This window comes from Mastigoproctus giganteus, chromosome 9 (assembly GCF_048544385.1).
Source record: "Mastigoproctus giganteus isolate SK-2022 chromosome 9, ASM4854438v1, whole genome shotgun sequence".
Lineage (NCBI taxonomy): Eukaryota > Metazoa > Arthropoda > Arachnida > Uropygi > Thelyphonidae > Mastigoproctus > Mastigoproctus giganteus.
The window spans coordinates 90116799-90131658 of record NC_143583.1 but is presented as its reverse complement, the minus strand read 5'-3'; the positions used below and the strand labels follow the sequence as shown (position 1 = coordinate 90131658).

The 14860-nt window shown below is 36.4% G+C and overlaps 1 protein-coding gene across 2 annotated transcripts in view; it reads left to right on the top strand.

Annotated features, from left to right (window-relative positions):
- Positions 1-4961: 4961 nt before the first annotated feature.
- MetRS (methionyl-tRNA synthetase 1) overlaps positions 4962-14860 on the top strand; it is a 162697-nt gene continuing 152798 nt past the window's right edge. For both annotated transcript variants that reach the window (XM_090381706.1, XM_090381705.1), the window contains exons 1-2: positions 4962-5092; positions 11230-11320. In XM_090381706.1, the coding sequence (XP_090237832.1) occupies positions 4990-5092; positions 11230-11320 (194 nt within the window). In that variant the 5' untranslated portion in view covers positions 4962-4989. The remainder of the gene's footprint in view (positions 5093-11229; positions 11321-14860) is intronic.

The window sequence follows — 14860 nt, the reverse complement described above, 5'->3', positions numbered from 1 at the left end:
AAAGTACATCGCAAAGGAGCCCGTAGTGTCAGATGACACTTGTCGACGATGCCACCTGGCCTCAGAAACGATTCAACACATCACTGTGGGATTCAAGGTGATCACCCAGACTGAGTACCCTCGTAGACTCCACCAGGTAGCCAGGATAATAAATCAGAAGCTAGCAATGAAATACCAATTGATCAAAGAAAGTGTTTCTTACTACAAGTACGAAGCCCAGGCAGTACTAGACACTCCAAGACACAAGTTGTTCTGGGACCGCGCCATAATAACGTATAAGACAATCCCGTTCAACAGACATTGGCATTAGCATTAGCATTAGCAGAGGCATTTGATGCAAGAAAGCAAGCTTATGCAGCATCAGCCAAAAAAATAATAATAATAATAAAAAAATGAATAAATAAATAAATAAAAAATAACCACTTCCACTTCACCCCTCTGTTCTTTCGAAATACCTGCCCAGCTGAGCCTTAAACTAATTTAGGCTATCAATTTCCACGACAAAGGATGGAAGTCTGTTCCACCAACCAACAACCCACTGGCTAAAGGCAAATTTCCTCACGTCTATCCTACATCTGTCTTTCCTTAATTTGAATTTATGCCCTCTCAGGTGATTATTCTGAGCAAGAGGAAGAATCCCATCAGCATTGAGCATGCTCAAACCATTCAAGGCTTTATACACCTCTATCAGATAACCTCGCAGGTGCCTAGTCTCCAGACACTGTAATTTGCAAAACTTAAGCCTTTCTTCGTAAGAGCACCCATTTCTTCCATTCACTAACCTTGTTGCCCTTCTCTGTACTAGTTCCAGCAGCTCTACATCCTTCTTGAAATGAGGCCTCCAGACTTGTATACAGTACTCTAGGTGTGGCCTGACCATTGCCTTCTACAAGGGAATAATCACCACCTTATCCCTGCTAGAAATATTCCTATATATCATTGACAATACACCATGAGCTACTCTTGCAGCTCGTCTGCACTGTCAGAGAACTTCATATCTGCCTGCACAACCACCCCCAGGTCCATTTCATTCTCTTCCACTGTCAGTGTAGTACCACACAGTTGATATGTTGCTCTGGGGTTGCTGTTTCCCATGTGTAGTACTTTACATTTGTCAATGTTAAACTTCACTTGCCACCTCGAAGCCCATCAGCTCAACCTTTCCAGATGCCGTTGCAGCAGCATAGTGTCAGTAGTGTCCTTAACAACCCTGCCAACCTTCGTATCGTCTGCAAACTTGGAGATAAAGCTTGATATACCATCATCAATATCATTTTTAAATACAGAAAACAATAATGGACCCAATACTGAACCCTGAGGAACACCACTAATAACATCAGTCCACGATGAGCAGTGTCCATTGATTACCACTCTCTGTCTCCTCCCCCTCAACCACCCCTTTATCCATAGCAGCAATTTGCCTCCAATGCCACACTGCTCCAATTTGTGCAGCAGTCTTCCATGTGCAACAGTATCAAAAGCCTTTCTAAGATCCAAGTATATAATATCAAAGTTATTCCCTGCATCCAGTTCTTTTGTGACTCCATCATAGTATCCAATGAAATTGATCAGGCAAGACTTCCCCTTAACAAAACCATGCTGTGTCCAAGCTATAACCGAAGTCTTGTCTAGATGATCCTGCAGTGCTTCTTTAACCAGTCCCTCCATTAATTTTCCGGGAACAGAAGTTAAACTCACAGGTCTATAATTACTTGTGTCAGCCTTTGATCCTCCTTTGTGAATTGGGGTCACATTTGCACATCTTCAGTCCATGGGTACCTCCCCTGAGTCCAAGGAAGCTCTCAAAATTATGGCTAAGGGTTTGCTTACTTCCTTTGCTGCCTCCTTTAATATAACTAGATAGATCCCATCCACCCCAGGTGCCTTTCTTGTGTTTATCTTCAACAATTTCTCCTCCACTTTACTCTCAGTTATTACAAGATTCTCTAGCTTACTGCCAGAGTTGAATACACCTCTTGCATGCCCCTCGCTGAATAACTCCTCATGTGTGAATGTCGATGCAAAATATTCATTTAGTTTGTTAGCTACCTGAGTAGGATCATCAACAGTTGACCCATCGATATCAAGTGGACCAATCTGATTCATCCCCTTCCTTCTAGAGTTTACATAAGTAAAGAACTCTTTGCTGTTTTTCTTTGCTTCCCTTGCCAAAGATTTCTCGTAATCTGCCTTGGGCTGCCTAACCTCCTTTGTAACTTGGTTACAGATCAACTTGTATCTATCATAGGCTTCTGTGTCACGTGTTAATTTGTATATATACGATGCATTTTTCTTCTCTGCCATATGTCTCATTAGTTCATCTGACATCCATTTAGGCCTAAACCTTGAACAATATTTCTTAGTTGGTATGTAAAGCATAGTAGCTCCCAAGATAAGTTCTTTGAATGCTTCCCATTTTGAATTTGCTGTTGGTAACATCATCAGTTGGTCCCACTGTATAGAATTTAAATACTGTCTCAGTCCATCGTAGTTGCCCTTACGGAAGCAATAACCCTTCCCTTTACCCCTAATGGTAGTTACCTCTTTGATTAAATCCCACTTCAGCACACTGTGATCACTGCCACCTAGTGGTTCATTTATCTGCAGATTCTTAATGCATGAAATATCACTACTGATAATCAAATCAAGAGTATTACTCCCTCTAGTTGCCTCCCGAAAATGCTGATGTAGAAAACAATCATCCAATAAATCCCCAAAAGCCTTGCTAGTGTGTGAGTGACCAGCCCCCAAATTCCAGTCAATATCTGGGAAATTAAAATCGCCCATTATAAGACTCTCTGATTTACTGGCCCACTCTATTTCCCTGTACAGTTTCTTATTATACTCATCAGAGTCATTAGGCCTATAGCACACACCTATTCTCAATTTTGATCTCCCAATGCTTATGCCACACCAAACTGACTGGACATTGCACTGTCCAGCGATGTCGACTGGCTTCACTTCCTTGGATTTTATGTATTTCTTAACTGATAGCATAGCCCCCTCCTCCCTTCTTTTCCTGTCTATCCTTTCTTTAGACATTGTACTCCCCAAATCACAGTTCTGCATTCCTTATGTCTGTGTGACACGACGTCTCTGAAATCCCAACAATATCTGCCTTTGATGTTTTCAGCAATACCTCAAATTCGTCAAATTTATTTACTAAACTCCTAGCATTGGTGTACACGCAAGTATACATGCACCTGTTCTTTTTCTTATCTACCCTAACACAACCCCTGTGTTTACTTGTACCCCAGTGATTCCCAGCAGTCTCTGAAATATCCTGCATCTTATTTTCCAGGCTGCTGCTCATTCCAATAGAAGCAGTGCAGAAAGAATCACTTTCACCTCTGCCAGTGGCTACTGTTAATCTATTAGTCCTTGTATCCACCCAATCTAGCAGTTTTCCGACCCACCTAACACTGCCTCGATAGCATCAGCAAACATTCTTGCACCCTTTCTATTTAAGTGTATCCCATCCCTGTAGAAGCAGTCTCTCCTGTTAACAAGTACAGACCAGGCTGAAAAAAATTCTATCCCTTGAGCCTTGCACAATCTTTCCAGGGCTGAATTGATCGACGGGGCTCTCATCATATACTCCCTCGTATCGTGTCTGGGCAGAATTGCAGACACTTTCAAATTCAACCCTAATTCACGGCTTTTTTTCAACAGTAACCTATACTTGTTAAGTAGCTCCGTCTGTCTCCTACTCTCAGACCTGACATAACCCTTGTGGACAAGAAGGAAAAGGCTACCTACCTAATTGACATAGCAGCGCCCAACTCTGGCAACCACCAGAAAACCCATGAAGAAAAAAAATTAGGAAGTAGACGAACCTAAGAGAGGAAATAAAATAGGTGTGGCATATGCAACAAGTAACAATTATCCCGATGATCATATCAACCACCGGTATGGTGCCAAAGACCCTACACAAGAGCCTAGCAGCAATTGGTCTCCCAGAGAACACCTGTAGGACAGTCAGAGAGTTCCTCGACTAACCGTAACATTAGTCAAAACAACCACACTGTGTACTTATTATTATTATTATTATTATTATTATTATTATTATTATTATTATTATTATTATTATTATTATTATTATTATTATTATTATTGTCTATATGGTGCAACGAAGCCTGAGGCTTTTGCTGCACTAGCCAAAAAAAAAAAAAAAAAAAATTCTGAGAGAGAGAGAGAGAGAGAGAGAGAGAGAGAGACAGATGGAATTACTAAGGAAGAGAAGGAGAGGAATGATGATATCCAGTTTGTGACCCTGGGTGTGCCAAGTCCATACTCATTAGATGTGAGCTCCTGGGGTAAGTTAGTTGCAATACCCGTCGCGAGGTGGAAACCCCAATCAGAGAGAAATAATAAAAGAGCAATAATAATAATAATAATAAAACATGATCAAAATGATTTTCCTAGGCTCATTAATTTTTCCTGGGCTCAACAGCAGGCACTGTGCCTGCTGTTGCTTTTGGATGTGGTCTAGCCCGCCATGAATTTCTTCGGCCTTGTAAGTTTGTTGCAGATAGCAATGGGCAGTACATTTATCGTGGCACCATGTAGATTTGAACGTACTTTGAGCGCAATGGTGACTTTAGTACTGTGATTATTCCCTTTGAAATAAATCATCTTAAAAAAAAGAAAAGAAATCTGAATTATGTTTGAAAAAGCTCAAGCTGGTCATAAGCAAAAAGGGACTAGGTAATGTTGCTGTCCTTTCTTTTCTTTTGTTTTGCTACTCGTTTTCTTTACAGTAATTACCGTTCTCCTTGGCCATAGAGCAAAACCCAAGCATTCCACATGATGCGGTACGGCTATGATTGCTGTAAACACCAAGTGACTTTTAATCATTTTTTATTTATTTATTTTTTTTTGTGCTTTTCTCCTCTCCTAACATTCAATAGATAGAGGGCAGTGTTTGTTAATACACAATTGTTGAGAAACGTGTTCTTGTTTCCGTCAAGTTTTATATATATATTTGAAATGAAAATTTTTACAGATTCTTTCAATTTTCAAACCCTTAAAGTAGCAATAGCCCTTGAAGTTAGTGCTCTCGGAATCGAGATTGTGGAAGTAAATTCTAATGGTAAATATCTTAAACAATGTTCATAAGTTCGACGTGTTTACATACAAGGCCGGATTAAGGTTTTAAGAAGCCTAAGGGTAATGGGCCGATAGGAAACCATCCCCACTTTAATAAGAACAAGAGAAGTTTAAATCTTCATCGTGACTGTTTATAGCGGCCTAATATACTTATTTGTGATGACGTTTCTATGAGCCTCCAACTAGCCCTCTGTGTGTATATATGCGTATTGTACCTAGAGCTAGCAAGCTTCAATATGGGGTCTAAGTCCGAAATGTGTTAAGGGCTTTAGCCTCAGGCTGCGACAGATTTAGTTTTAGTTTTTTTTTTTTTTTTACAAGTTAGTGCAAACGCATATTAGTACGCAGCTAAACCCTGAATTAGCACAAATATGCAAAGGCGGCATCATTTAAATTATATCTCATATTGTAAATACCTTCACAACGAGTTGCCATGATATTGCACTACTTCGAATAAGTAACGCTTCACCAAAGGAGAATACTATTGTTACTTATGGGTGGTGGTATCCGCTGAGAATATTGAGAATTTCACTTAAATGATGCCGCCTTTGCATATTTGTGCTAATTAGAGTTTAGCTGCGTACTAATATGATGCGTTTGCACTAACTTGTACGGGTGTCTAAGTCTTAATAACTAGTTAATTCCTTAGATTTTTTTATGTTAAAAATTTCAAAGATTTAATTTTCAAATGTAATTTTATGCCCAAAAAAATCATTTATACGAAAAGTTAAATGTGATTTATTTGTTGATGATTATTTTTTTAGTTACTACAAAATAGCATTCAGTTGTCATGGGTTAATGGCATGTTAAATGAAAGGGAGGGGGATAATGGCATGCTAAATAAAAAAAAAATAATAATAACTTGGATAACCTATTTATAATTAAACTCCGAAAATTAAACAATTTTTTAACTTTCTTGACATGATTAACTTTTATTTAGCATCGTAAGGTAAACAGTATGATATAGTCATGAATGAGCTGTCGTTAAGTGTATATTTATTTTTTTCTTGATCAATTAAACACAGATAAAGTTAGCTGTACCAGTGTTGAATAAAAAACTAATTATGAAATGCTCTCCAACTAACTTTAATTTTTTCACTTTTCTAATGAAAGCTGGATGTGGTAGATTGTACTGTTATGCTTCATCATGTTCCTTCAACAAATAAGATTCATTCCATAAAATAATGCTGTCAGTATTTGAGCATCCATGATAAGAGTTAATTGCACTGTACCTTTTCTAAAATCATGCTAATCCGTAGATATAAACCACAGAGTACATAAAACAAAAACCGGCAGTTCACCCTTACAGCTGCTAGACTGACCTAATCAAATTAGTTTATTACCATGGTGACTGTATCCTTTGAACCATGTATATAAGAAAGTAAAGATTTACTGCACCAGTTTGTGGTAAAATATAATAAAATGAGGTAGATTATTAATATGAAGTTATCTTAGAGATGAGTCTTCTGAAATGAGAATGTACATGACAAACAAACGGATGAATTCATTGATTTCTCATTGCCGACATGTAGGACCAGCAAATTTTTGTTTATTTATTTATTTTATTTTTTTGTTATTATGGTGTATACATACTTGTGTACTTAACCAGTCATATGATGAAATTGGAAAATCAGACAAAAAGCAAGTGAAATGCTTTGTTTGACAGGCTTCTGTGATAAATACAAATATAAAAGAGTAGAGATATATGTACAAAGAATTTTATAGGAACTTGGACTGAAGTAACGCTATTATTATTTAAAAAGTTTTCAAAATGTAAAAGTTTATATGAATACAACCATAATGTAAATATTTAGTGAGGAATTTAAATATATTTATATAATTTCACATTTTCTGCTTTGTTGTATGAGTTATTCTAATAAATTCAAAATAATATGCTTTATTATATATTGCCAGAGGTAACTGGATACCTACATTTCAAAGAACCTTTTATTAATTTTATTTTTAATAATGAGTTAACCTTAACTTTATACAGCATATGGTGCCCCCGTAGCCAGGTGGGAAGGAGCAGCAGTGCGTAGCACACGCTTCTTGATTAGACCGGGGTTCGAGCCCGTCACCACCAAATACGGAGGATGCGGAAAGGTCAGGGAATGACCACCGCATATTCCCGGAGCAATGTGGCCTTAGTTGCTAATGCTGCTAAAAACCAAATAACAACAGCATATCCTCATTGGTAGGCTCTGAATCAATTTTTGATAACAGGAAGGAGTATTTTCACCCCTTCCTCCTGCCACGCAGCAGTCAATTAAAACACTCTTGTAAATAGCATTCTCTGGGCTCTTGCTAGACCTAATGTTGCCATCAGATTGGAAAGCCATATACAGTTGATTCCAGTTATTTGGGACACATCAGGACTAGTGCATTTTGACCTGATTAAGCGGCTGCCCCAATTATCCAGTGTCACATAAATAGTTAAAAATACAATGGACCACCGCTTTACAATTGGTTCACTGTACAATCAAATCACGTTATGGACTGACCATAGTAAAAGTACCGTTCACTGTACGATGTGTATTAAGCGCTGGTCATTGTGATCATGTTTGTGAATTGAATTTTAATTCTATTAAACAGTGATTCTAATTAGCAAAAATAGGAGGAATATTATCCACAGGCTATAAAAGTAAAGATATATTAAGCACAAATTTACCCTTTATTACCTTACCAATTAAAAAATTAAATGATACGTGAAAATCGGAAGAATATACGTGATAATTGGAATAATTAATATGTACTGTAATAAGTACATACTAACTAGTTGACATTTCTGTTCACTGACATTTGCGGGTGGGGGTTAAAATTTAAAACAGTAAAAAGAGAAGCAATCAATAACAAAGAACATGGCACACACAAATTGCAAGTAACACGATACGTGCAAGTGAGAACGGAGTAACAAGTTATGAAGCTTTAAAAATAGGAATGAAGAGAAGATTCTGAAAATTAATTTTTTGACATGAATACGTCTTTAAATTTGGTCTGGTATAGGGGGGTCTCTACGAAAACTCTAGCAACCAAAAAAATGGCAAGATTTGTTGCGCTTATATCTCGTAAACTATAAATGATAATCTAATGATTTATATTTTGTTGGATAGAGGGTTTATGACCGTATCTAAAATGGTGGGTAGTGGGGGTGCAGCAGTGAGGGGGGGAGGGATAGCACTTATGCGTGAACACTGAAAATGGCGATGCTGCGCCGTTTGGGCAGTGTAACTTTGGATTGCGAAGAGATAGGACGTTGAAATTGGTGTCGATTTGTAGAGAACAGGATCTACAATATTATTTAGCAATAATAACCGATAAAATAAAATTTGTAAAGTTATAAGCCCATAAGTGTGCTAAATTGAAGTAAATTTTCATAATGTTGAAAAAATTGCAAAGGAAATATGAACAGAAATGAAAGAAACGTATATTATTGGAAAGAAAAATTCAAAAGTTCAACTTAAAGTACATTTCTACATCGCCCCCTACTTTGGGCAACACTTGTATAGCTTTAACATTTGTAAGAAACATCGATGTAAATACTATGCTATATGTATCTTACTTCTATCATTGGCCTTTGATAAATAAAATTATACTTCACTTATAACCACCAAGACTTTATTCATTTACATCTTACCCTTCCTCTAATAACACAAAGACGGATTCATGCCTTAAACGATTGCAGTTGTGTCCCTGTACACGACCCACCCCAATTTTTTTATATGATTGGAGATTCCATGGAAGTGTAAACACATTTCACTATAATAATCCACAGAATTCCAGCTGTTGGTATTATCGCAGATTCAATAAGATCGAGTTTACTATCTGTTTATGATAGATTGCACTAACAGAAAAGCCCAATAAACAGGTGACTGCTAATTGTTTTATGGTTGTGACCCCCAGAAATCCGACCGTACCACGCGGTTCGGTCGGAGACAATCGTGGGGTAATCTCCAGTGCTGCGGTCTCCTGCCCCGATTAAACAACATGTTGTCCCAATTAAGCGAAGTAAATCCTGGCTATTTTCTTGATTGGTTCTGTTTTTTAAGATTTGCCTCAAATAAATGGCTGCCCCAATTAACCGGTGGCCCAAATAATCAGAATCCACTGTACCATGATTCTTCTTCTCATAACACAGCTTTTGATTGTTGCAGGGACCAATTACAGGGCATTGTGCACCAGGAAAGTCAGCATTGTGCATTTCATGCTGTTAGATCATGTTACATGTGCCTGGTGTCCAGATGCTGCAGTTTGCAGAACAAGTCTTTATTGGTAAGAGCACCCCTTTGTTCCTCTCACCATTCTCGTTGCCCTTCTCTGCACTCATTCCAGCAGCTCTATGTCCATCCTAAAATAAGGACTCCAGGCCGTACAGTGCTCAAGATGTGGCCTGACCATTGCCTTTTTATTAATCAATGTGTGGAGGGGGAAAGAAACAACTTTTCTAATGCACATGCACTGTCCCAAGGCCTCCGTAGCCGAGTGGTCAGGAGCGGGAGTGCAGTAGCACACGCTCTTTTAGTTAGACCGGGGTTCAAGCCCCTGACTGCTGAATACGGTCGATCTGCCGACCTGCACTGGACCAGTGTGGCAGATTATGGTCCATTTCCCTCAGCATGAATTGTTGAGGAGGCGTCCATCCTACTTTACTTTTACTTTATTCACTGTCCCAAATGAGATTAGTGTTACAAATAGATGGCACATCAGTTAACCACGTAGGAGGGATTCAGTTTAATGAGAGAAAAACTCCTGAAACTCGTAACCCACTGAATTTGACAGTCTTCATTATGATGAAGCATTATGCCTGCTTTTGCAATGAAGTAAAATCCATACTAATTGAAAAGAGCAATAAATATTGCATTTAATTAATTATAAAGTTTCAAAGCTTAGGTATTAAAATGTGGGTATTAAATTTTAAAATACCGAATGAAAGGTTTTTTAACTTTTTACTGAATCGCTGTAACTTTTTTTTTGAACTGGGTAATTCTTTGAACCATTAATTCCTTGTGTTTGCATCTGTCAGCAAGAGATTCCTGATTCAAGTGAGAAAGTGTGTTCTGAATCATGTGCTACAGTTTTCAACAAAATAGCATGACCTTGATGTGCAAGCAATGTAAATTTCTAGTTTCATTTGTTGCATTGTTGCAAAAATATTCAAAGATACGTCTTATTGACACACTTTTATGCCATTTTTACTTATGGCAGATTAAATTGTTTTGTGTATTGTCATTCCATTGCAAAATGTCCACATGTGCTAGACATAGTGCTATCCAACAGAAAGAACGTATTCTCTCTCTCTCTCACTCACTCACTCATATTTTAATCAAGTGAAAAGCATTATTTAAAAAAAAAAAACAAAAAAAAAACATGCATTTACAAGAATAAAGCAGAACTTTCAAACTTAAATACTGGGTTCCCTTTCAGTGAGGTTCATAGTTAAAAAGGCAATTATTTTTTTTCAAGCAATTTTACTTATGGTGATCCTAAACACAAAAGGATGTCTACTTCTCTCCCACCATTTGTAGGTTTCAAGTTTGAAAAAAAGATATTTGCTAAACTTGAATTTCTGGAGATTGTAATTTTCAGGAACTGTTTATAAAGGAAAGTTGTTTCAAAGAAGAAAAATAAAAGAGATAAATGAGAAAAGATAAGTTTGGATTTTTCCAACGTAAGCATGGTGGATATAGCCATAGTTGCTGATGGCCCATCATCATCATCATCATAGTTGCTGATGGGCCAGAAAAATTCAGTTTGGAGGTGAAGCTGTGATTGGATATTGACTAGGTGAGACAAGTTTGAACTGGTTTGGAAGAAAAGTATAATTATAAAAGCTAATTCATAAGATTGGTGCTCATGGAATTGGCATGCAGCAGAAACAGTGCATGCATGATAAAGCACATAAATATATAAATATAATAATACATAAATTTATGTATTATTACTTAAACTGTTTAAAATTAATATCAGCACAGACTTTTTAGAATTACTTTAAAAACTTAATTGAACAAAAGTATATTTTACGTTCATTTTATTTCTCTGTGTTCTTAAAAATGCACTTAAATATTTGTATAAATATTTTATTTTCTTGATGTTTATGTACATGCTTTAAATTTGATTTTACAGAAAAGATAGTCCCTTATTTAGTAAACAATACATTTCCAGTCTTAGAACTTGAATCTGGTGAATATCTTTTTTCTCCAAATGCAATATGCAGGTAATTACTTTTATGTTATAATATAATTTTTTAAATATTCAGGAATTGTGAGAGGAAACACAATAAAATGACGAAAATGTAAAAATCAAATATATATGTTTATAATGATGAAGTTATTTAAACCATGCCTTAAAAGTTGGCATTTCCTTTATCTTTCTTGTAACTAAAGAATATTTTTTTGCATCTAGAAATCCTATATCCTAATTACAAACTACCATTAGTCTGTTGCATAAGTTCTGTTCCATATCTCCAGTGTATAAGATGTAGTTTGCAGAGTTGTCATTTGTTATTACAGAAATGCTTAGACTTCTTATATTTATTTTGGATTATTTACCTTTAAAATACACTAAAAAATAAATAAAACAAGGTTAAGTGAGGCAACAGAACTGCAGTTAATATGCTCACAGTTATGAATATATTTTAAATTCTCCAGAAGTTTGCCCAAAAGTCAGTCTCTAATCTGCTCTTATGATTGGTTTTGTGTCAGCATTGGGAGTGTTGCTGAAGGTGCCTTCATAGCCAGGTGGGCAGGAGCAGTAGTGCGTAGCACACCCTTCTTGATTAGACCGGGGTTCGAGCCCGTGACCACCAAATACGGAGGATGCGGAAGGTCAGGGAATAAGCACTGCATATCCCCATCCCAGATAAAGGGTGAGGGTTGCCGTCAGGAAGGACATCCGGCCATAAAAATTGCATGCCAAAACAATAAAAACGCTGACCCCATATATAATGGGAAAAAAGTTAGGACAAAAAAAAAAAAAAAAAAAAAATTTGAGTGTTGCTGATGTAAAGACATAACAAGAAAAGTTATATTCAGATTGTGACTCTGCTAATATAATTCTGAAATGTGTATCACACTGAGGCTAGATCTGCATAAGGTCATATACTGTATTGTAAATAAAGTTAGAACAGAGATGCTCCAGTTTCCTTCCATATTTTGTAAAAAGTTCAGAATCACTTATTTTTAATTCATTTTATTACTCACATAAAAGAGATTCAAGAACATGAATAAGCTCGGTTTCAGTTTTTTTTTTTTTCTAATTTTAGATTTACAGATGGTATAAATTTATATAGGTGAATAGCAGACTCGCTTTACTTCCTTCCACTTTTAAAAAGCTTATAATTAGAAGTAATAGATGATCTTTAGTCCATTTTTCCATTTAAATAATAAAAAAAATATGAACTTCATAAACCATATAAAAGAAAGCTAATTATTGCTTAAAGAGATTACAGATAAAAGATGGCAGTGCATACTGGAAGGATTCGAGACAATTTGTGCATTAATGGACATGTTATTTTAAATGACCTTCAAAACCCATACATATGTACTTGTCTGAGATCACACAACTCTTATTATACATTTCAACTGTTGACATATCTCAGGTTTTTTAATTGTAGATTATCTGGCTGGGTTGAATAATCAGGTTACCACTTTCCTTCCATTGGCATATGACATTTCTCACAGTTGATTTTGTGTGTCCAATTCTTTCTGCTATTCTGATTTAGTGATCTTGATGGATTTAATTTGGTTTATCTGGACTGGCTGCTAACAGTGTTTGCAGTCTGTCAAGATGTACCTCATGTAGAAAGCACATCTTTGGTGAACCCATCATGGCTTCATTGAATTAAGTCAGCTAACATGGATTGTTCTTTCTGGTGGCATCTTTGTTAAGTCTGAACTTCATCAGTGTGCACTTTTTATAGCCGATGGACTGATGGCATTTTAGTGAGCTTTATATCTAATACAGTTGTAATTCCTGAGTATCCTTTACTGGACTGGACTGGTCTAATTGAATCTGTGTTTTAAATATATGTATTTATGTATATTGTATAAACAGATTCATGTATCTTCTCTAAGAATGGTATTGTATGATATGTCAGGAATGCCTGTTTTTGGCACAGAATGCCTAGTATAATAAATAAAAAAAAAATTAAAAAAAAAAAAAAAAAAAACATCTTTGTAGGAGATCACAATTGCTAACCTGAGTTTAATGTGAAACTGTGAAAAAAGATTTTTGTGAAAAATTTTAAAATTAGTTACCTCAAATGAATGTATGTGTGAAGGGCATGATATCTGTTATGCAGAAGAAATATCTGTAGAGAGAACACAATAATAAATATAACTTCATTAGAACAAATGAAGAATGTTACAAAATTCAAAACACTTGTTATTGGAGAATATTTCAAAATAGATCTGAGGGCTGAGGGATTGTCTGAAGTTTTGGAAGCTGATTTGCTCCCTTCTGATATATGTATAATTGGAGTATGCTTATTAAGAATACCTCTACAGTATGGCAAGCTTAGTAAAAAGCAAAAACAAAGAAAAGCAGTAAATTAACTATAGCAACAAAAATAGGTGGTGACAAATAAGTTAAGAATAAGGGTGTTGCAGGAGGAATTCATCCTTAAAATAATTTAGAAGCCATGCCATCTAATACAGATTTAATGGCACTTCCTTGATGGCATCAGGCCTGAATTGTATGAAATATTGATATAAATTGAACTGAAAATCCAACCACTACAATCTGACCACTATTGTGAAACAAAAATAAATTAAAATAGACTGACCATTGAGCCACATCTTTTCAGAAAGCCACAAGGCAAACATCGGCCATGGAATGCCAAAAAAACCAAAGCATGGTTTTTTAAAGGTAAAGTCATATTTAATCAATCTGGTTAGCTATTTTGACAGAGTCACTCATGAGCTGGATCTAAAAAATAATTTCAACATTGTTTGCTAAGATTTCAGCAATGTATTTGACTCAGTCCTACATGAGAGGTTACTGTATAAACTAGAGCATGTTGGAATCAGAGGGAAGATGGATTGCAGGATGACCACAGGGCAGGAGGCAGAGGGTTGTGATTAATGGTTGTTCTTCAGATTGGGCTAATGTGAGAATTGGGGTTCCCCAAGGATTGGTATGGGCCCACCTTTGTTTTTGATTTTCTTAAATGACATCAATGAGGAGATAGAACATGTCAAGGCTGGTAGAGTAGTTAATGATCAGTGATAAAAAATATAGCTTCTTCAAGACAACTTAGATTTCAGAGATGGTCAGAAAAGTGGCAGCTATCTTTTAATGCAACAGAAATAAAGGTTATACATTTGGGGAACTTGAGCAATCCCACAATAACTTATACACTTTGTGGGGATGAAATTAAAACAGTAGAGGAAGAAAGAGATTTGGGAGTAATGATGTGGTCAGTCTTGAAGATCTCTGATCAGTGTAGACAGGTGTCAAGGAAAACCCATGGTGTCCTGTTTAATGATTTATTGATATTTGTTTGCAGAAATAGGTCACAATACAACTGTATAGGGCAGGTGAGACCACACTTGTCCTGTGTTCAGGTATAGAGATCACACCTGATAAAAAAGACATTGAGCTTCTTGAAAGGGTCCAAAGATGGGCAGCATGCCTAATGAGATTGGTGAAAAGATGCTTGTATGAAGAAAGACCTTGAATTTGTGGGCTGCAGATCTTGGAAACGAGACCTTACAAGAGATTTGATTGAGGTGTATAAGGCTCTGAGAGGTAAAGT